The 22,758-nt window shown below is 31.0% G+C and overlaps 1 protein-coding gene across 3 annotated transcripts in view; it reads right to left on the bottom strand.

Moving 5' to 3' along the window:
• The window catches only part of spir (spire type actin nucleation factor), a 385,120-nt gene that overhangs the window by 309,882 nt on the left and 52,480 nt on the right, over positions 1–22,758 (bottom strand). For all 3 annotated transcript variants that reach the window (XM_085955590.1, XM_085955591.1, XM_085955592.1), the window contains exon 2: positions 6,506–6,546. In XM_085955590.1, the coding sequence (XP_085811716.1) occupies positions 6,506–6,546 (41 nt within the window). The remainder of the gene's footprint in view (positions 1–6,505; positions 6,547–22,758) is intronic.

Below are 22,758 nucleotides of genomic sequence, written 5' to 3'. Positions count from 1 at the left end.
GAAGCGGAGGATAAAATAACATTAATGTGTTGCACAACCATGTTGCAACCACTATAGTACCCAACAAAAAAAAACGATAATTGAATATACCTAAGTAGTCAACCTAATTCGATACCAGAAAAGGGATCATGTAAGCAATTTAAAATAATAATAAATAAACCGTAAGTTCTATTAATATAAAGCATAAAGCCCATTGACTCAGCGAGTGCGGCGCTCGCGCAAAATTTCTACAAGTGGCGCGTAAATCATCAAAAATACAACGTAATCAAATACGCCAGCGCCCACTGGACTTGACGATGCCTTGCGCCCCGCTTGCCGCATGAGTCACCGTTTTTCGCTTCTCGGCGATACGATTTAATGAAAATACAAAGAAGTCCATTCATTGAACACGGCTACCAAAATCACGCTGCTCGAGGCGTCGTCGATCGACGGGCGAAAAGCAATTATTTAATAACAGGAAACTCTTTGTTCCGTGTCCTATATTTCGCTGGTTGAATAATGTCGTCGTAAATATTTATTACAAGCCCCGAAATAATATAATATTTTTATTGCTTTGTTATGAGAGACGCTGTAAAAATAATTATTTTGTGCTGCTTGGGCCGCTTATTACATAGGTGAAGGGTAATGCGCGGCGAGAGACGTGTGATTATGGTTATGAATAAACACTTAATACACCGACTTCGCCCGCTCGACGCGTTCTATGGGCACCATCGCTATTGCTTACTTATCCGTGCTATTTTTATTCGTAGTCAATTCAAAAATGGTAGCAAAATCAATTTACGTATCGTATCGATACTATGTAACACTGACCTGCGATGATATTCACAGTGAGATAATTGACCATTCTCGTATCAATCACAAATGTAGCTTCGCGATTCCATTATAGTAAGATTGGTCCGATCGAGGCGCGGCCAGCTGAGATTAATATCAGATATCCTATTATCAGAATCTCGGTCAAGAATATGTTGAATTCCCGCGGCGCATATGCAATGAGAGTAAAAACATAGAAGGGAAAACAATAAAATACAAAACGATAACACGAATTCCAAAAACGTGGCCTGGCTGCATTCTAGGGCCGGGGATCGAGACAATAAGGTTCATTGCAGCAAGACCAACGCCTTATGAAGAGATAGAACTAAGGGCCATCGATCGTATAAAAAACTTTTAATGCATTCAATATGCATGCGCTTACCAATCAGTGGGGCGGGGCGTATTTGCCTACTAAACCATGTTCATTGTACACAAGTGGGAACAACACAGTTTATACAATTATTGCAATTCGTGTTTATTAGTCCTGATGTCTAATGTATTGTAAATTCCAATGTGTTTGCACGTCCAGTAATGCGTTTTTGTGTGACTTATATTGGTCTTAATCAACTAATAAAATACTAGTGTTTGTGCAGTAAATAAATCCTTTAAAAAGTCCATTTCCGGTATATTATATAATCGACCTACCTTCATCTCAATAATATATATGTATAGTCTATCTCTTATGTTATTATTCTATCTCTTTCTTTAACATTTTTACATTCAAATGGATATATATTATTTCATACGTAATATACCTATATCTATATAAATTAATATTAAATGGTAACTTTTTTCGTCTTCAGATTTATTCCTGTACATTGCATGTAATATATCATTATTATACTTTCTGTGGGAACTTTACTGGTTATGATACTTCTGTTTTTGCCTATTTTATAATATATAATGTACTTATACCACTGTAACGGTTTATTTTCATCAGTGAAATAAAATAACAAAAAAAGTACATCCACGTTTATATTTTTTCGTGAAGTGGAAAATAATTGAACGGTGGAATAACCTAAGCCTAAATAAACTAGATAAATCATTAAATTCTGATCTCTGGCCACATTAAGTCAACCGTTGGGGGAGTGCGCGTAGAGAGCGTTTGAGGAGCGCACCGCTGAGATAATAGATCCCCCGGCGATTGAGTCGGAAGGGTTGCATTCAATAGCCAAGATATAGTACTCGTAGAAGAAAAAACGAAAAGAATAAGAAGATGGTGCGCAGCGAAAGAAAAGGGGGCGGACGTGAAGCAATCACCGCTTTGCTTTACCTAGCCGTTCCTTAGTTCATTTTATTATGCAGTGGCGGTTCGTCAATGAGTGCGACAACCACACAATTAAATTTGAAAAAGCATTTTTTTCCAGTAAAAGATTTAAAATTACAGTTATATATTATATGGGGATTTTTAAAAGAGGTTTATTTTGACAAAATTTTAATATTTATTTTTTTATAATTTGTGGTGTCGTTAAGTAGTGATTTGACTCGAGTTGACAACGTTATCAAATCAGCAACACGTCTCGACTCGCTCGTGAAAGATCTAAAAAAAACTATTACGATTTACTTTCGCTAAGTGGACGGTGTTGCGCATTAAAATAAATTATGATAAAATAAAAATGTGACATATTTAATTAGGAAGAATTTTTTTTCTATATTCGTACGTGTCTCGATTTAGTAATATGATGGGACATTTAATTAAAACTCGCTAAACATGATATTATTTTCTATGTTTCCTATGTACCTACCTAGATATTATTTATACCGCAGCGATGGCTTTTGATACAATACAATTTTGATCTTATCTGACGATACTTAGCTTACCCTATGCATATTGGCACCATTAGGCAATGAGGTAGACTTTCAACTACAAAAAAGAAGATATTTATTTTATAATGCATATTGTAATATATAATCATTTACCGGTATTTTTTTGTTATTTTAATCGTAAAAAGGCCTTGTTGTATAATTATAATATGACCGCCACTGGAGCAAAGTTGCCTGCATGTATGTAAGTTACCTGGCGTTGGACTAGACTCGAAATTACAGTGATCAGATCAGACGTGACCGGTTCCGGTGTTCCGAATCGAAACGGACCGGACCGGATCGGCGCACCGCAGGAATCTGCTGCACCGACTATAACGTGATGGAGCCTGGCTCAAGAGGGAATAATATGACCTATCATCGGGGAATGGTACAATTTATTCTAAACAATGGCATAATATTATTTTATTATCCTCTATCAAGCTACATCTTTCATTTTTCTCTTCGCTGTATTATTAAAGTATTCACAAACTTCCATTAGTCTTATCATTTCCAGGTTGAGAAATAAACCTTTAAAACATAGATGGTAACATATAATCGCTAAACATAAACATCTTTCAGAATAACTATTCTAGTTTAAATATGCCACTGTCTTTTTAAGTAACCGGTCATTCTTTCGACCAAATCTGCTAGCTAAAATTAACTAGCATTTTAATAAATCTGAATACATTATTCAAAAGAAAAATACTCAAAAATAACGGTTTTAATTTAATAACATATTTAGATAGGTACATACAAAATATAACATGTTGCTATATGTTTTCACTAAAACATTAGTCAGCCAATATTTGGCATTAGTTTTGATTACGAAAATTTCAATTATTTGGTTGAAGTTATCATGGTAATTAATAAAATTATGAAAAATACATAATATTTATCATAAAAACACAAACAAAAAATAATTTATTATTATGCAAACTACTGACCTTTGCGGCTTTCGTTCTGGTCAACGAATTGCATGGGTATTGATTGTGTGTCAAACGAAGGTTATTTGAATAATATTTAACATTGATATTAATGTTATGAATATTTTTAACACGTCTATGTTTGTAGCAAGTGTACATATCTTTAAGGCTAAATTAATTGAAGGGTAGTCACTAAAAAATAAAAAATACTATTATCTTATACGTATAATACATAAATTAAGATAAACATATTTTTTCTTGAGAAACATATTATATAATAAGTATATTAGAAAAATCCTAAAAAAAATCTTGGATCAAGTACGATTCGATTACACATCTTTAACTTTCCAGTTGAGTTAATATAATATGTTGAAATTGATATACTGTAAAATATACATGTATAAATTTATAATAGCAGTGATAAAATGATCAATTAATAGTCAACATACAATTTCACTCACGTTGTAGATATTGATATATTATTTTGAGATAATTCCAAGATAAAATCCAAATATTAACACACGTAGCTATTTGTAATTATATATTTGTAAGTAAAACATTAATTGAAATCATTGATTTCAAAACGCATTTTAGTCATTAAAAAACAGTAAGAGTAATTCGTTAAACGGCCCACATGCTCAGCGTACGTCAAAATGGAGTTTTTATGCTATTTTCAAAGCATGATCCTGGACATTCTTTAAACGTTGTAGATAATATATTTACATAATTTTGAAGCCTTATTATCCTTTATATTTATTTTAAACATTTGATGACTGCATAAAGTATTTTTATTACATAAAATAGTATTCTTTTAAACCTCTCGCTCTTATGTTTTAGAATATAGTGATATTTCAGTACGTCTGACATAAATACATAAATTTTACGAATGGTTTTATAAATGCTTTTAAAAATTAATAAATATAAAAAATCTTAACACCACTTCACACGGACGTAGAGAAATATGACTCTATTCTAAAACATTAGAGCGAGAGGTTTAAAAGAATACTATTTTATGTAAGTAATAAAAATACTTTATGAAGTCATCAAATGTTTAAAATAAATATAAAGGATAATAAGGCTTCAAAATTATGTAAATAGATTATCTACAACGTTTAAGGCATGTCCAGGATCATGCTTTGAAAATAGCATAAAAGCTCTATTTTGACGTACGCTGAGCATGTCCCCCTTTAAAAATTATTTATTACGATTTGTTTATAAAGGACATATAAATCAAAGTATTGCTTGAGGTTTTCATATATCCGCATGTAATTAATAATAAGAAGTCATGAATATTTAAATATAATAAGATTAAATCGTTTAGGTTACGTGATTTAAATTAAACCCCTTGTTCCATCCATTTCTAGTAGGAAATCAGGATAAAAAAAAATAGATATAATTGTCAGGTGCTAGTAATGAAAATAAGAATTACGAATTATCACGCGGTGTCCGCTCAAAAGACGCATTACAGATTTAGTTACGGAGTCGGCGTGTTCACATTTCGATCAGACGAATGGTACAAGTAATACATAGATACTCAGTTGTAATATAGACAGGTTTAAAATGCTAGTCTATTATTATGTGCAATAGGATGATGATATTATTTTGTTTTATTTCATAATATCTACACATATCTTGATATATCTCGGAAAACATATTATCTATTGTTAACAATTACTTTTTTTTTTATTTAATACTGAATATTAACAAGATTTAACAATATTATTTTTTGTTATCAAAAATACATAATCTTGAAATATGTAAGTACCTAAAAAAACATACTTTTTAGAAAAAATCCTAGAAATATTTTTTATATTCAGTATTGCCTAATAAAAATAAATAAAAGATAAAAAGAACTTTTTATATACCACGTTTTAAAATTTTCTGTTGAATCATATAAACTTGACAATTCTATGTATTAATAAATACTTTTTTTGTACTTGATAGAAATACTGAATAAATATAGAATACTGAAATGTCATTTTGACATTTCATATTGATTTCCATAGTAACACACGTATATATTAATAATTTATTTGCTAGGACCCCCTTAGCAACCAATAATAGTGTTTTACTTTTTATGATTTTTTTCGAAATAACTTTCCATACAAAACAGAATTAACTGAAAATGAATTCAATTCTGCTTAAAGATGGCTAAAAGTATTAAAAGAATGCATTGTCATCGTGTTCTGATATATTCTAAAAGTGTAAAATGTCTAGCTAGTCGGGAAGTTAATTAAAAATCTTCAATCGTCCAATACAAATCTTGGACAAACAAGAAAAAATTTGTACTGGACAAACAAGAATACGAGCTAATAAAAACTTGGTAAAATGTAATAAATCTTGTAAATTGATATAATTGAATAACCAACTAATAATTTTATTAAATATCATATTACCAAGTCGATTTTTCAAGCATTTCTTCACAGTATTAATTGAGCACACACTGAAATGAAATGAAGTTACCTTACCTACGGAATATGATAACGAAAAAATGCTTAATTATTACCTTAAGATCCATCCTGTAAAATACATACGAGAAATTGTCATTGTAAAACATTAATCACATACTACATAGCATTCAGTTACAAATGATATGTCAATCACCGAATATCATGACATTATCATATATCTGGATAATATATTTATATGGAATTATCATACGTATAAGAAAATTAATTCTATAATTAATTCTTTAAAAATCTTCGAGAAAATGAATATCCCATTTTTATCAATCATCTGGCTTAACATGGCCGATCTATTTATGTAATCTACAATTAATAATTTCTTTAGGGTGATAGCTGATAATACATTGATAAGGCATCATGAATATGGATGTTGCACTCACATAATATATTACATTATTGTTTTATAATATATGAATATATTATATAATATCCAGGTAAGCAACCAAATTAATCGATAATGTAAGATTATAATGCCATGTTTATATTAGTATGTTTAAGACTTACCCTGTGTTCTCTCACGTCGATATGTTCCATCTTCACATCCTCTGAAAACAAAACAAAATATATGTGAGTATACGTGAATAAAACTTTATATTAATGAATGCATACAGTTAGTTATATATGACAGCCTTTAATAATTAAAAATACTATTAGTATCTTTTCAATAGATAATATTTTACTAAAGTAATACTACTAAGTTACAGTATTAATTTTAATTCAAATTCATTTATTAACGTGAGCAAACATTACAAATTATTAGTTTAAGACATTCATAACGTGACTACAAAAATCAATACAATTATTAAAATGACAATAAGTATGTATAAATAAAATATTTTTTTAAACAACATGTGTAAAAAATAATCAAAATCATAAAAAGCACAAAGGAGTATACCAAATAATGACCTAAATAAACCCAATCTTAGGATCCAATAAACCAAAATTCAATCTCACACAAGTGGAATATATCGGTATCCATAGCAATCTTGTTCAATACAGCCATTACCGTCTCAATTGGTAACGCCAATAGCATGTTAACTCGGGACAACAGGAGATTAAGCATTTGGTGCTCCTGATTTATTAGTTATCAAGAACACCAGCATCCTCGCAAGCAATATTGTGCTGTGAAAGCCAAAATGGTTATCGTCTTAAAAAACATGAAAATGGTAAATTGTTAAACTATTACTCTTAATACTACAACAGATCATGAGACCCAATGACAGTAATGTGAGTAGTAGTACATAGTGTAGTGAAACAGTAGTGCAGTAGTAAAAGCGAAACGATCACGTAAGAAAACCACATAAATATGTTGTGACGCTACCGCGATCAAACCTGGAGAACCCGGGTGAGAGCTCAGTGCCGCACTGGACCACGAGGGCCGCTGAATATATTTTGGTAGAGTAATTCTAATTAAATGATAACTCAATTAATGCTTTCAAGTTTTAAAGATGACATTCATCGATACTTCTATAAATGATACGTTGTTATTACGTTCAGTTGATTAACTAGTAAAGATTTAAGTTTAGTTCACTTTAAGAACAATTTAGCCCGAAAGTGAAATGATTCTAATAAATATACATATTTATATATTTCCATACCTTTATCTGGTTTTGTTCGCGTTACAAACGAGTTTCAATTTGTGTTCATGTCACAGGTCATGAATAGAAATAAGTAGTTCATCTACGCATGTAAATAATTTATTAATAGCCCTGTTTAGGAGTGGTTCTATGACCTGTGTCCGACAAAAATGCAAGTTTAGAACAAAATTCTCACACAAAGTGCGTGTCGGTTGCCGGACCTCGCGCCGACTAGATGGCAAACAGGTGAACAAGTATGAAGTATGCCTTCTGAATCAAATTAGATAGACATCTCGATAGGCGGATTTGGACGGTATGCCAGTCGAAACAATGGCAGCGCTTCCAACCTACAAGTAGACGATATTAATTTTCCACAACCGCAATTTATTGTCGACCTCATTAGGGGCGTAATGTGTGCTAAAACACAGCTAGCTTTCACGCAGAAACAAAAACATCACTATCCATATTGATGCCGGCTTAGCTGACATTGATACCTCGCAAGAGTAAGCGCATTATTATGTTATATCTGTGAGAAATTAAAGCCACAGCAGATTTATGTGAATAGTCTTCTATAATATGCATTGTATGTAGGAATGTAATATTTAATAAAAAATATAGATGCTAACTAGGTATATCGAATATAAAATTAAGTATATTTTATTCATCTGTGGTTAATTGATTTTGTTTCACCAATTTATCCATAGACAAAAAATAGTGAGTCCAATTAGTACCTACTCCCAGGGTTTTGTGTAAACATCGCGTGTGTTATAATTATGTGCGTAATTTATTTTATGTTATCAATATGGAATGGATTTTTACAATTCTTCTTAATACTTAAAGTTCATAACCTCGTGTGCAATCAATAACAGAATACAACGTAGAAGTTAATGGCTCCACCAAACCACACCCACCCCGCGCCACATTTCATGTGAAGCATCAGTATTTTTTATGATTGGGAATGTGTCAGGAGTAATTAACCGAAACTGAGGTCGCCATTCGCTAAAATGTGCTTCAACTGAATTTACAAGAGTTTAAGTAAAGAGTACCTATAGAAGAGAGGAGTAGGTAGAAAGGTAGGAGAGAGGTAGGTCGAAGAGACAAAACAATGAAATAAAATAGCCAACTACACAAAAGTAACTAAAAGAGCGTAAATATTCGCCTTTACTTGAGCATAATGCATGATTTAGGCCGTTCGGTATTCTGTGACGTTTCCACGCAATCACTCCACGGATAAATTCACGTATCCCTTCCCGACCTACCCGCGCGTCGGCTTTACTATGCAAGGAGTACGTCCGTTCAGTTTTTGTCGCATATTTCTGTACAGTACGAAATTTGCGGGGGAGGTGAAGTTAGTAGTTTTATCATATATCATAATATTATATACGATAATAATATTACAATGCTCATATAAGAAAACACGTTATAAATAATTAATGTATTATCGATGAGTGTATTAATAGCGTGGTCACTTCTAGTTGAGATTCTGGAGTGCCTACACAACGTGTATTTCATTTTGTTATTATGGTACGAGGGTGGGTCAATAATTCATTAGAAAAAAGCATTAAAACAGTTTTTATTTTTGTATTTTTTTTTTATTTCTCAACATAATCTCCTTGGAGCTCAATACACTTGGTTAGACGTTTCTCAATTTTTTTTAAACCGTCAGAAAAATAAGTTTTCGGAAGGTGCTCAAAATAAGCATTTGTCCGATCGATGACTTCTTCATTTGAAAAAAAACGTTGTCCACTTAGCCATTTTTTTAAGTTTGGGAAAAGGAAAAAGTCACTGGGGGCTAAATCTGGCGAATACGGTGGGTGGTCGACCAATTCGAACTTCAATTCTTCAATTTTAGCCATTGATCGTAAACATGTGTAAACACGGGCATTGTCCTGATGAAAGAGGATTTTTTTCCTGTTTAAATGAGGCCGTTTTTCTTCAATTTTGTTTTTTAGCTGGTCCAATAAAGATGCATAATAATCCCCTGTTATTGCTTTTCCTTTTTCCAAATAGTCAACGAAAATAATTTCACGTGCATCCCAAAATACAGTAGCCATAACCTTACCAGCTGATTTTACGGTTTTCGCCTTCTTTGGACATGGTTTGCCTTCGCAATCCACTGCTTTGACTGTTCTTTCGTCTCGGGAGTATAGTGGTGTATCCATGTTTCATCTACAGTCACAAAGCGACGAAAAAATTCATCCGGATTGCGTTGCATGAGCGACAACAGGGCTCTAGAGGCCACCCCCCTATTGTGTTTATTGTCGACTGTGAGCAAACGCGGTACCCATCTTGCAGAAATATTTTTCATGCCCAATTTGTCATGTAAAATAGAAATGACGCTACCTTTTGAGATCCCTGTAACCTCAATTATCTCACTCAACTTTAATCTTCGGTCACTTAACACCATATCGTGGATTTTATTGATCATTTCTGGTGTAGTAACCTCTACAGGACGTCCTGAGCGTGGTTCATCCTTTGTTGATGTACGACCACGTTTAAATTCATTTAACCAGTTATAAATAGTTGCAAGTGAAGGAGCAGATATGCCGTGAACTAAATCCAACTCATTTTTTATTTCCTTTGCTGTTAACCCTTTTATATTAAAATGTTTAATAACAGCTCTTAACTCAATTTTCTCCATTTTCCATTTTTCCATTTTCCACAAGCAAATTTTTTTTTTAAATGTACGAGAAACACACAACAACCCGACCAATCTGATTGAAACTTCGCAGCATACTGAATCGGTAGTGCCGCTGCATGAAAACAAACCGCTTACAGTACTAGTCGCGCCACCTGTCGGCTTTTCTAAGGACTTATTGACCCACCCTCGTATATTCAAGCGTATGACAAGGCCGTTACAAAGATTAATTGTACTTATATTTTGATTACATTGATAAGAAATGTTAAATATCTTATCTTATCATTGACGAGCGCAAAGTAATCGTAGTATTCGTTTCGACGAATCCCAAAATTCAGCAATGCAATAGATTAATCATTACACAGAATAATTGAAGTTGTACTAACATATTTTTTTGAGAAGAATTGTTAATAGCTTCACCAAATCCATTAGTTTCATGCCCTGGATCAAAAACCCATTTATAAAAACAACATTCAACCCATGCAGCATACTAGTAATCCACATTTGGATAACTAACGTGAAAATATTCACCTTTTTTAATATTAAAAATCTCTTACACATCCTTCAAGTAGTTTAGTAGTTATCATCAGTGTTCCATATTTTGTGGTATTGTTTCACACACATTTCAAATACCAAAGCACTCGCTACGCTTTTTATGCTCACTCGTTATTATAAGCTTCTCAATATGAATTATACGGATACATGAAATACATGAGAGATTGCGTACCATAAATCTATGTGAACAAAAAGTAAAATGTAAGTATGTAATTGATCCGTCAAACTGGAAAACTGTAACTGTCTGAGAATAATCATCGAAGCAGAGTGAAAAAAACGTTGAGTTTGTATTTAGTACACGGTCATTAAATGTAATAATAATGTCAAGTCTGATCACTGATCTAATCAGTCAGACTCGGCGAATGATGGCAAGTGATGGCGAATGACAGTGAAACACGACGAAATGCAGACAAAAATCTGGGGGGTAATGATTTTTTCTTATTCAAAATATTGGAATAAAAGATACAAGATATAGTAGAAACCGAAAACAAAAACCCAAGCCGGTATCCGTTTTTTTTTTTGAAATATATATAAGTGTGATAGGCAGCCGATATACCATTGCGTGTTAACATATTGTAATAGAAATATTATACGAAATGTTACTTGGATTTTTATCGTTATAAATAAAGGAGTAATTTGTCAATCCGTTAAACCAGTGATCATATGAGGTTATTAGTTTAAAAGTCGGTTACCTCCATTCTACACAATTTTGAGATAATTTCAAAAACAGTCGAGCACATTTTGAACTAAAAATACAATATTTTCTTTTTGCTAACAAAACAATCATCAAAATAACGTAATCTAAAAAAAACATCATTATAATTAATAATAAAAAAAATATAATTAAAGTTGGTCGAAAAATATGAAAAATGGCGGCCGATGAATATGACCGACTTTGCAATCAATCTCCAGTTTAATACTATTCTACTAATAAACGACAATGAATTTGATATTTTATTAATATACTTACGATGGAAAAGTGCCTAGAAAATCAAAATCAATAAAGATATTTTTTTAATGGAAGTGACCGACTTTGAAACCAATAACCCTCATATGAATACCGGTCATTAGGTTTTATTGCTATTCCATATCAATTAAACAACATAGTACTTAATTAATTGTTTGTATGTTTTGTGTAGTGGCGCGAGTTGACAAGCAGAATTTTCACGGATTGATATTGAATTATTTCAATATTAGGTAGATTTTAGTTCTCATGGTGATTTTCTATAATTTATATTTTAAAGTCTAGTAAGTTATTAGTTGATACTCGTCATTCACAAAGGTGTTATGTAACAGTGGAAAACTCGCTAGGTACTAGATGATACACTTACCATAATAAAAAATGAATGTTAGAAAACAAAATTTTGAATAAATTTGAATTTTTTCGAATCATTTAATTTGACAAGTCATCAAAAACACAATAAACAAATTGACGTCGTTGAAATTCAAGTTTTATTCCGCGTTGCCGGTAATTATTGTCCAATTTCCAGCTAATGCAGAATTAATTTGTGTTTAATTTAAAATTCTATGCACGTAACTAAATTTCTCATAATGAGTCGTGGCAAATTGTTATGATCTTGACATACAGAAAGCATAAACAAACACTTCACACGGTCTGTCATTTTATTGATAAAATTCTCAACGTGCTAAAATCTAAAAGACTCTGACTAGAAATTTAATACCTACTAGAAAAAAAGAGCGTGCAGAAAGGAACACAGTACATAAATATTGTTAACTTTTAAATGTGTTAAGATTTTTTGTTGGAAGAAATTAAATTATATTATTATGAATTGAAAATGCAACTTTCTATCTAATTTAATATTATGTTTCGTATTTATTTTAATTCTTGATTGTTCACTTAATAATAATTAATGAATTATCTTTTTAATTTGACTTTTTGGTACTGATATTAATTATGTATTCTTTTCAACTTTAAACAAGCGATTGATATATTCAATTTTATTTAATAACGGCACCATTACTAGAACTTCAAAAAACAAAATTACCACAAATTCACTTAGGTTGTTTATTGATCTAATCACAACTTCGTATTTACTTTCCTAGAATCAATGTGCGAGTCGAAATGTGTTGCTGATTTTGGAATTTTGTCAACTTTTATGTGTATAGTCCTACTTTTATGTGTATAGTAACACTTATTTAAAATAGCAATGTATTTATTTAGAACACATCCTGTACCCAATTAAAGATAATTATTATTGGAGATGACAGTAATGACAAAAAATTAAGTTGTTGATTTTTTTTACTGTAACTACAAGTAATTTTTAATGGTTATGTTATAGAATTCTCTCACGTTATTTTCAGGGATTTTATTATGTTTTGGTTAATATTTTGATAAATATATATTGTGATATATTTGTATAATTTAATTCTTTTATAACTGTTTCAAGGCCTGTTTCTAAACCTTCTGACGAATCGATTGCGCCAACTGTATCAAAGAAAATTTACTTTGATAAACAAATTGTTACTAGCAGAAAAGGTTGGATTCTGACACCAAGTAGAAAACAACACATTGTAAGAAATACTGCAATTAATATTATATACCCTTACAATTTACGTTGCTATTATAGAAGTATTCCTTCCTAGTAAACGGCGTATGGCCAAGCGGTTATGCGTCAGGCCTATAATGTCATGAGTCCCGGATCGAATTCCGGATTTGAAAAATTCACATATGGTTTTTCAATGACGTGTGTTTGGAATAATTGCTAATACCCATTTTTCAAGTTACGACGATCGACTGCGATTTTAAATTTGGAATTTATGAATGTCAGATTATATAACTACCGATTCACTAAGAATTATCTACAACGTAAGCTATTTTACTAGTTTTATAAACTTAATAAAAATGAATTTGTAGTTATAATAGATTATATCACTTGTCCCCAATCTGCAACAAGCGATAGGATGGGGACAGTTTTATTATTGTCTCGCCGAACGAAAAGACAATGCAAAACACGTACCCGCCAAGTGGCGTGAAACAATGTCACGTCGATTACATAATAATTATTATTGAGCCGATTATTTGTTTAAGTAGGTACAACGTTTACCCTTCCAATGGACAACGTCAATTTATTTACAAATGCAAATGATAATACCAATTGTGTGCCAAAGGAAAAGAGAGAAAAGTTTGTTTATACCTACATGTTTTTAGGAGAGCCAAAGGAAGATTTAGTTTTGGACAACTTTGTATAAGACCTTCTACGTATCTGTATGAAATAATTTACTTATAATTAAACGGACGGCGATTAAACTCGTCATTTGGTATAATACATAACGGATTTATCATTTTCAGACTTATCTCCCTTTTCCTTTTGCACACAGTATTTATCTCTGTAATAAAAATACCTTTCGTAGATACAGTTTACAAAAAGCATTGCTCGTAATAATTTACAAAGGCTCGTGATATGTTTTCAGATGTATTCACAAACTTGTTTACAAAACAAATACATATTCAATTAAATATTTTTTTATTTAACAAATATTTCACAAAATTTAAGAACGTAACATTCGAAACCAGAGAGACGCTGGTTCGATTCCTGCTGGGTGTCATATTTTTTTTTCAAAAAAGATTTTTCTGTTAGATATATATTTTCTCAGAAGTATTTTAGTATACTTAGTAAGTATACCTATTCAATGCTATATTGAATAAAATTCATTAATTACTATGATACGATGAATCAATAATAATTTTGTATCAACAATTATGTCAATACAAATAACATGTAATAACACGGATTCGAGTGTTTCCTTTATAATTTTGAATAATATTAGTAAACAGCCAATTAATTAAATCGTACTAGTTGATTTTTAGCCATTTTTTTAATAATACAGTTATCATAAACTAAGCGATAAAAACATTTTTAAAAGTATATTTAAAATATGACTAGTTTTTATCTACTGTCATTTACTCGCGCGGTAAATTTTCAATAAACATATTCCAACATAATTTACAATCGACTGTACCTACGATTATAAATGTACCAATTAATATTATCATGCACTCCACAACTTATATAATAACTATGTCGTGAGATAATTGTACATAATATATAATAGATAAAGTACCTACGTATAACCCTCTTGGAAAATTTGATTAATGATAATAATATGCGAAATGGTAGGTCATTCAAGAATATGTTTTTTTATTGTGGAAACGTTACCAATCTAATATCGATCATTTAGTTTTATTATTTATAATAAGATAATAATATTTTAATATATTTAATGAACGTGGTAAGGGTTAACCGGTCATCCGAGAATTTCTACAAAAAGTGTCCACTTCAGAATAAAAATAAAATAATTTTCTTGAACAAATAACCAACTGATTTCTCGAAAAAATATTATTTAAAATTATAGCCGGTGTTTTTTTTATAATATAAATCGTCATTTTAAATCTAAATAACCATGGGTAGGTCCCGGCTTAAAATAACAAATTCCAACCAAGATAATCCTCAGTGTTGTCAAGCGCCAATAAATGATGACACCATCAATCCTATCGAATTCCCATGATATCTTAACAAAATATATGCACGACTCGCAATTACCCTTGGGAAGCACTTGATACTCTCTGTGATCATTGATTACTGATCATGGTGTAAGTATATGCTTAATAAAATATTACACTAATTGATTCCTCAATTATTGATGTTATTGTACAAAAAATAGCAAATATGTTTTTACTTCGTGATGATATCGCAAATTACCAATAATTATCAAATGACAAATATAATAGAGACTAAATCGATTAGAATTTAAATTTAAATTTCATCAAATGACTTCGGTCAATAGAGACGGACAAGTTTAACCTGAGGTTTCGCGGCAACGAGGCAGCTATGCAGCCTGAGCCTCATGTGAAACTTGTCGGTCTCTAGTATTAATATTATAATAGAGAGAGAATTAAATTACATATTAATATATTCGATATCTCGTTTTGTTACCTTCATCGCCAATTTGCCAATGTACCCTGAGACTTAAAAATTCGGTACACTGATGCTGATGCATACCCTTATCCATAGCTCATATTATGTCAGCGGTCTGGTGCTTCAAACTTGGGGTCATCCCTAACAATATGTTTTCAAATAAAAACTTAGATTTTGTTAATGATTATGTCAATCTGAAACTAAACCAATAAATTCCTCGTACCTAGTCATTAATTAATATTTGAATATAAATGTCACGTATTACTTTACACTATTTATTACAAATACACTGGTATAGTTGGCGAAGAACTTATAATATGTGACGATAATGTACTTTCGTTGGGTTAATCATTTAAATTTACAATTTATCGCAATCTAGATTTAACTTAATTTAGTTTTTTTTAGTTTCCATTAGTTTTAGAAATATATATGTCTTACAAAGTTAACCAATAGCTTTGTAATAATTTCTCAGTAGCTCAGTTAGTGGATTCAGTCTGGCACGTTGAAAAATGTAATCCGTATAGTAGGTAGTGGTATTGTTAATGTAGCAGGTGCAAGTGGTTGATGCGATCTTCTTCGACACAGTATGTGCATCCACCATTCTGTCAATCAATCGTCAGTCAATCGATGAACAAATAAAAGAAAACACAGACGGATAAAAAAATACAAACGGAGGAAAGACAATCGCGGACGACCGCCGACGTCCGTTACACCTTGTCACTAAGTACTCAAACTTTGTAAAAGTATTTTTATATTTCAATTTCCTAAATCATTTCTTTTTAATACTTAACTTTGTGTTTATTGTATACAAAAAAGTGATTATCGTTAAGCAGACAATTTTGATTTGATATTATTTTTAAATCAGCTATCGATTTCATTAAAATGGTTTATATAATTTAATATAAACCATAAAAGAATGGACAACAAAAATACAGGAAGCTTTCAAGGCGTGGCTTTATCACATTAACAATGAGGAGGTTTAAAGACGAGCCAATAAGACAAGACAATTTATCGCTACTTTCAACCGCAGAAAAGATGCATACTGCCATATTCCCGCAATGAGAAATATGATTTACTCCAACTCATAATGCAATGGTAAAAAACGCGTACCTATATAGAAAGATATTCGTTTAGCTGCGCAACCCCCTTAAGTAGCCCAATCGACCAGCCTAGGATAGGAAGGTGCACTGCAAGCTGATTGTCAACCATTGAAAGTAGACGACACCGAGAGAATGTGAATATTATAATGAGAAACAGCATAATTAGACAAAATAACTAAACAAATATTTAGGTTATTTTTAATAACAATAATATGTTAGCGATCAATTATTATAAAGAAAATACATACCTACTGACATATTAAAATTTGTTTCAAGAATAAAAATTTCCAAGCAAACTAATATACTGTTACTGTATTTTTAAGATTATAAAAACATAACTTTATATTAGTTAATTATAGTTTTAGACTAAAAATATTTATTAAAGAGTAGGTACTGAAAATAAATATATATAAGAGCTACTTAAATCAATTAATTGAATAATTATCTGTTGTGTTATCAAACGGTGTTATCTGATTAGAAGAACATTACAAACAGCTATTTATACAAATATGTTTTTAAAAAGACTATTTTTACAACAATATGAGGTAGAGCTGTTGGTTAAATAACAGCAGTATAAATTTATTTTTTTCACAGTTGTATGAGCGTAGTGAAATTGCAAAAAGCACCTTGGCCTTCCGCAAGGTTCGCTGAGTCTTCGCGACTACTCGCGCTCATTGAAAAACAGAAAAATGACGTTGCGTCTATTTAATCGTGGAGTAATGCGACTGCATAACGATGTTAAAAATAGCATTTCTTGTAAAAAGAAATAATTATTGGGTAATTCCAAAGAAAATATCACACGGAAATTTATTTATCCAAATTTATGAATGAGGAGAAGATTTAGCCTCCTATCAGATGATCTCTATTAGATTTTAGTGACGTCAACCGATATATTATGTTGATTGGAATGGATATTATGAATTTACTATAGCTGTATCTGGACTAAAGTTGAAATAGGCATTTCTAATCTCCATCCTGAAAATTTTGGTCACCGTCGCTGGTTAGTAATCAATGTAAGTACATATTATAAGTCGGTCCCTAGATACAAACTACAAAAGCTCGTTGCCAAACTGCAAAATTTTTAAAGCACTTCAATTGCATGAATACTACTTTATTTCGTCGTAACTAAGTGAAACTCGTGTTCAAGTCTTGTTCGGCGTCGTATTTTTTTCAAGATTTTTTTAGAAGGTAATATGTTTCTGAAATGTTAAATCAAGCAAAGTTTTTCGTACCTACTTATGTCCATCAAGACATTTTAATTTGGGCAAATTTGGAGAAATATTTCCTGTATATTTCTATAGCAAAACTGATTACACCCCTCCCTTCACTATGCAAGCTTTGAATTATTACCAATTCTTAATTAATGATATTTATAATTAGACTTACTCATGGAATGAAATATCGTGTGTGTTCTTACTTTGAGAATGAATAATTTAAACAACACCGAAAGCTCTGCATCACTGTATATCGATCGATGAACTATGTATGCTACATGATTATTAAAATAATAGTATTATTAGCAAGTAATTGATCGAATCAATACATTTTAAGACCATGTAAACATATCTCGATATTATGCAGCTATTTCTAGTTACTTTTACAGTAACAGGCAATGCATTTTAATATGCGTTATAATTAGTAGGAATTGTACAAATTTTAATTGGCGTAAAAGAACATATCTACCGATTACAATCATATAGCACTAATTATTTTAATGTTCAACAGGTAAAAAATCATCTAATTACTTATATCACTGTAGTTTTTAATGATAAAACGTTTTTGTTTTTGTTTTGAGGAATGCATAATATTAAATTTTTACTACCTACCTACCAACATGAATAATCAGTAGGTACCTATGATCGGTCATCGTCTAGCATACAATAATATTTTAATGACATAGCTACATGTGAAAAATAATTAATAAACATGAAAGTACATAAATGTAAAACAATTAAAGGAACCAAGTACAGATAATTTATTTTTCAGTGTTCATTTTACTAAAACCGAAATTTTATGTAACTACGGTTTTAGCAAAATTTAAAAAAAAAATGTAATTGAATGATAATTTTTGACGGTAAGTATTGTTATGGATATTTCGATGGAATTATACCAGGACACACATTTCCGTATTACAAAATCTAAAAAATGAAAGAAGCAGTAAATTATGTAAAAGACACGAATGCCAATTTTCAATATTGGCTTTTATTATCGCAATGCAGGTAAAGGTTTTTATTCAACTTGATATTATAAATGCATTGTAAGTGCATATGACAAAATTAAGCGGACAGATACGAAATAATACAATGTTTTATATGGATTAGCAATAATGTCCCTTGTTGCAAAGTAGCTATAGTTCATTTTGCAACCATAATCATCCGTAATATGTTTATTAAAGAATAACATTTACATGAGCAGACCCACATACTTTATAATATGGTTGTTAATCTTTACATGGCATTAGTGAGTTCATTAGTGAATCCATTAGTTAGTAAATCATTATTTAAAACACGGAATTAAGTATGTTTTTATAGTATAGAAATAGACAATTTAACGTTTTTTCGAGTTAAGTTAGATACTAAAATATTTTTATCAATTTACCTAGTAATCAAATGTATGCGTGATAACACACACCGCAAATAATAAAATAATTTTGCGGATATCCAGTGACTTACTATGTTATCAATATAAAAACATATACTTAGGTACATCAACCCGGACTGATGAATATTATATTAATAGATTCCATCAAGTAGACTCAATCAATTGGTAGTATTATTTTTTTATTAATGGATTATTTAAAATCCTGATAAATCACATGAACTTTAAATACTGTAGCGTCTATACTATTCTAGTGACTTACTTTAACTTTATTTTGCTTTTATGCGCATACTATTTAACTAAACACCTACACGCACAGTCCTTATAAAATTAAGTGAAATCATTATCATAGTCGTGAGAAAAATTTTAATTTCAAGGTTAATTTCAAATCTACTCCCATAAATTTATGTGTCAAGCTACGTTTATGTTGTGACAAGTTGAAATGGCATATTATTTTAATATTTTAGCATATATATTTTCAATGTCATGAAATAAAATATTTTATACCTACTTAAAAAAGAGATTGATTTATATAACACATTGAATTTAATTGATTAAAAATGTAAATTTATATGCTAATTTGCGCCGAGGGTATTACAAATATAATATTGTGAAAGCTTTCATATATAGCTTTTTTATATAGGTATACCGAGGATGGATATGAAATCATGAAACAATTGAACATACTAAGTATTTGTGCGCGAAAGAAAAGGGAATATTATAAGCCTTAATCGAGTTGAATATGACAAATTAACCATCATAATACGTTAAGTACCTATCAAGTGGTTATTTTAGACATAATCTCATGACATGTGACATCAATACATACATTAAGCAAATTTACTTGAGCTTAACGATTTCATTCAAATACAAAGTAATTAATGCCTATTCATTAACAGAAAGTCAGTTTTTCATCTACAATGTAATTATTCTAAAACACTTTTATATTATACTATTAGTACCTATATTATACATAGTTCATACCAACATGCAGTAGGTACACTGCTTACTCAGATTTATACAAGTTCACTGAGCGTTTATCATAAAATAAACACAAAAGTATAAATTGCGGAGAAATTATAATCAATTTTCCAAGTACAATTTTGGCGATATCGTAGTATAAGTAAATATCATTTGATCTGATTATAATAATGACGCACTTCTAAATGATAAGCAGAACTTAAGTATTTTTTTCGTGCTTATTGATTTCACTTATATACAAATATTGTACTTTGATTATAAATATAATATATTAGTTAGTTCTGTATTTTGGAAGAACAAACAACTTAGAATTACTTGTACATTTACTGTTAAAGTTCAACAACATATGTATATATATATATATATATTATATGTGTTTAGATTTCCAGGTAGGTTGACATGTTGAAAGTTTATTGGTAATCAAAGTATCATAGCTGACGACAGGTTGAGGGCCCAGTCACGTACAGCATGGGCCGAGTCGAGTCCAACAATCGAGTACGCTGACTCCGACACGAGTTATACAATCGGTGGTTTGTGGCCACTCGTCCCCGCATAAATAATTCCACAATAAATTGTTTTACAATTCAATTTTCCTGGTGGTGTCCGCAAAGTAATAAAACTTAATCGGCGGGGGCCTTCGGTAAAATGGCGCGGAAGGAAATTCGATAGCATCGCGTTGAAATGCAGAAAACTGTCGGGCAGGGAAGCTATTATTTATGAATTATATTTGAGCGCTGCACATAACTGTAAACATATTTATTGTAACATTGTTAACTCAGTGTAATCCCACTATGGCCACGCGGCATGAGCGTCGGCCTATAGCTTCGTGCTTGTCATGTTCGAATCCTGGGTCTGGCAAGTACACATAAGTACTGTTTTTCAATTTGTATACGAGTCAGAGTATGGACCTAATAGGTTGAGCAAGTGGCTGACATCCATTTCTCATAAAAACTATATAATAATTCAGTTTAAATACAAACCTCCCCTCGGTGTAGGGTCATATGATCTTATTAGGATCGGACATGGTCGGGAATCTCATAGTGGTTCCTAGAGTAAGGCTAACTTTTGTTTATTATTTGTCACATTTTTCATCAATTTATACTACCGTTAAAATGGGTCTGCATTCAAACTTAGTAACGAAACAGGACTCCATAGCTCTATTGATTAGTAGTTGAAGGAACATGATAACAAAATGTATAGTTTATTAAATACTTTGATATTTTTAGTAACATTTTCATAGTTTTTTAAGTAACAGACCGGTTAGAAAAATGACATTATCAGTTCATCAACAAGTAAAAATAGAAAACTTATATATTACTAAAAATATATTTTTCATAAATTGTGCTGTTTCCTTTTAACTCTCATAATTTGGATTCCGTCAAAAAATAATAGTAAATAAAACTAACAATTTTATTCTATTAAGTAGTTTACAAAAGTTTCGTATATTATTATTAGAAAATACTATTATCTGATGAGCCCTTTCATTATTTTTTTTTTTAAAGAAGAATATTTCACAAATAAATATATAAAAACAGGCGCCGTTGTTATGGTTATCATTTATCTCAGACGTCGGTATTGTTACAAAAAATAGGGTGGCGTGTTTAATTGAATTGGCGGCTAACATATTATTGTTCATCGTGAAACTAAAAAAAATCACCGCGTTTCTATTTATTTGCCGCCATACAAAATAATGAAACATTAGATTAGATCGAATGCACTGCGTTTATAAAATTAGGCCGACGGGAATTCTACACATCTACATCATCCTAATCCGTCACGTGTACCTAATAATGATAATAAAAACAGCTACATGCATGAAAATCATTAAATAACCACAAGCTATTACCTACCGATTACAAAAGACGTAAAAATCGACGCCTAAGTAAAAAAAAAAACATAATATATGACTAGATAATTTTTAAAAAACTGTGTCAGTAGGATAATATGTAAAACCGTTCTTTCAATTAAGATTGGGAATATTGAGAAGAAAGCGGTCAATTTGGAAGGCATTATATGCATTAGAGAAGGTGCGCGATTAAATTTTATTGGTATAACATTATCAGCTTGAAACCGATATCCTCCTGCAACGATTAACAACTCGTCTTCACGGACCTGACGTTACATAATGGCCGCTTTATTATGGCCATGAAAAATATATGTGGTATTAGCCCTAAGCTCTTGAGCTCCGAAAGCTTCGATAAGCTTATTTTAGAGACAAACACTTAATCGGGCACGATTGACTTGTGATTAAATATAGACAACCGATAGCCAACATTGTAATGCAATTTGAAAAGAATTTCCTGTAAGAACTACTATTTTAAATTATCTTTATTAAGTAGAATGCCCGCAGTTTAATTGAAAAATCACGTTG

The sequence above is a fragment of the Rhyacophila brunnea genome, unplaced genomic scaffold (genome assembly GCF_057557595.1).
Source record: "Rhyacophila brunnea isolate RB1 unplaced genomic scaffold, BYU_Rbru_1.0 scaffold_5, whole genome shotgun sequence".
In the NCBI taxonomy this organism is placed as follows: Eukaryota; Metazoa; Arthropoda; class Insecta; order Trichoptera; family Rhyacophilidae; genus Rhyacophila; species Rhyacophila brunnea.
Note: the sequence above shows the minus strand (reverse complement) of the source record. Positions and strands in the feature narration are given on the sequence as shown.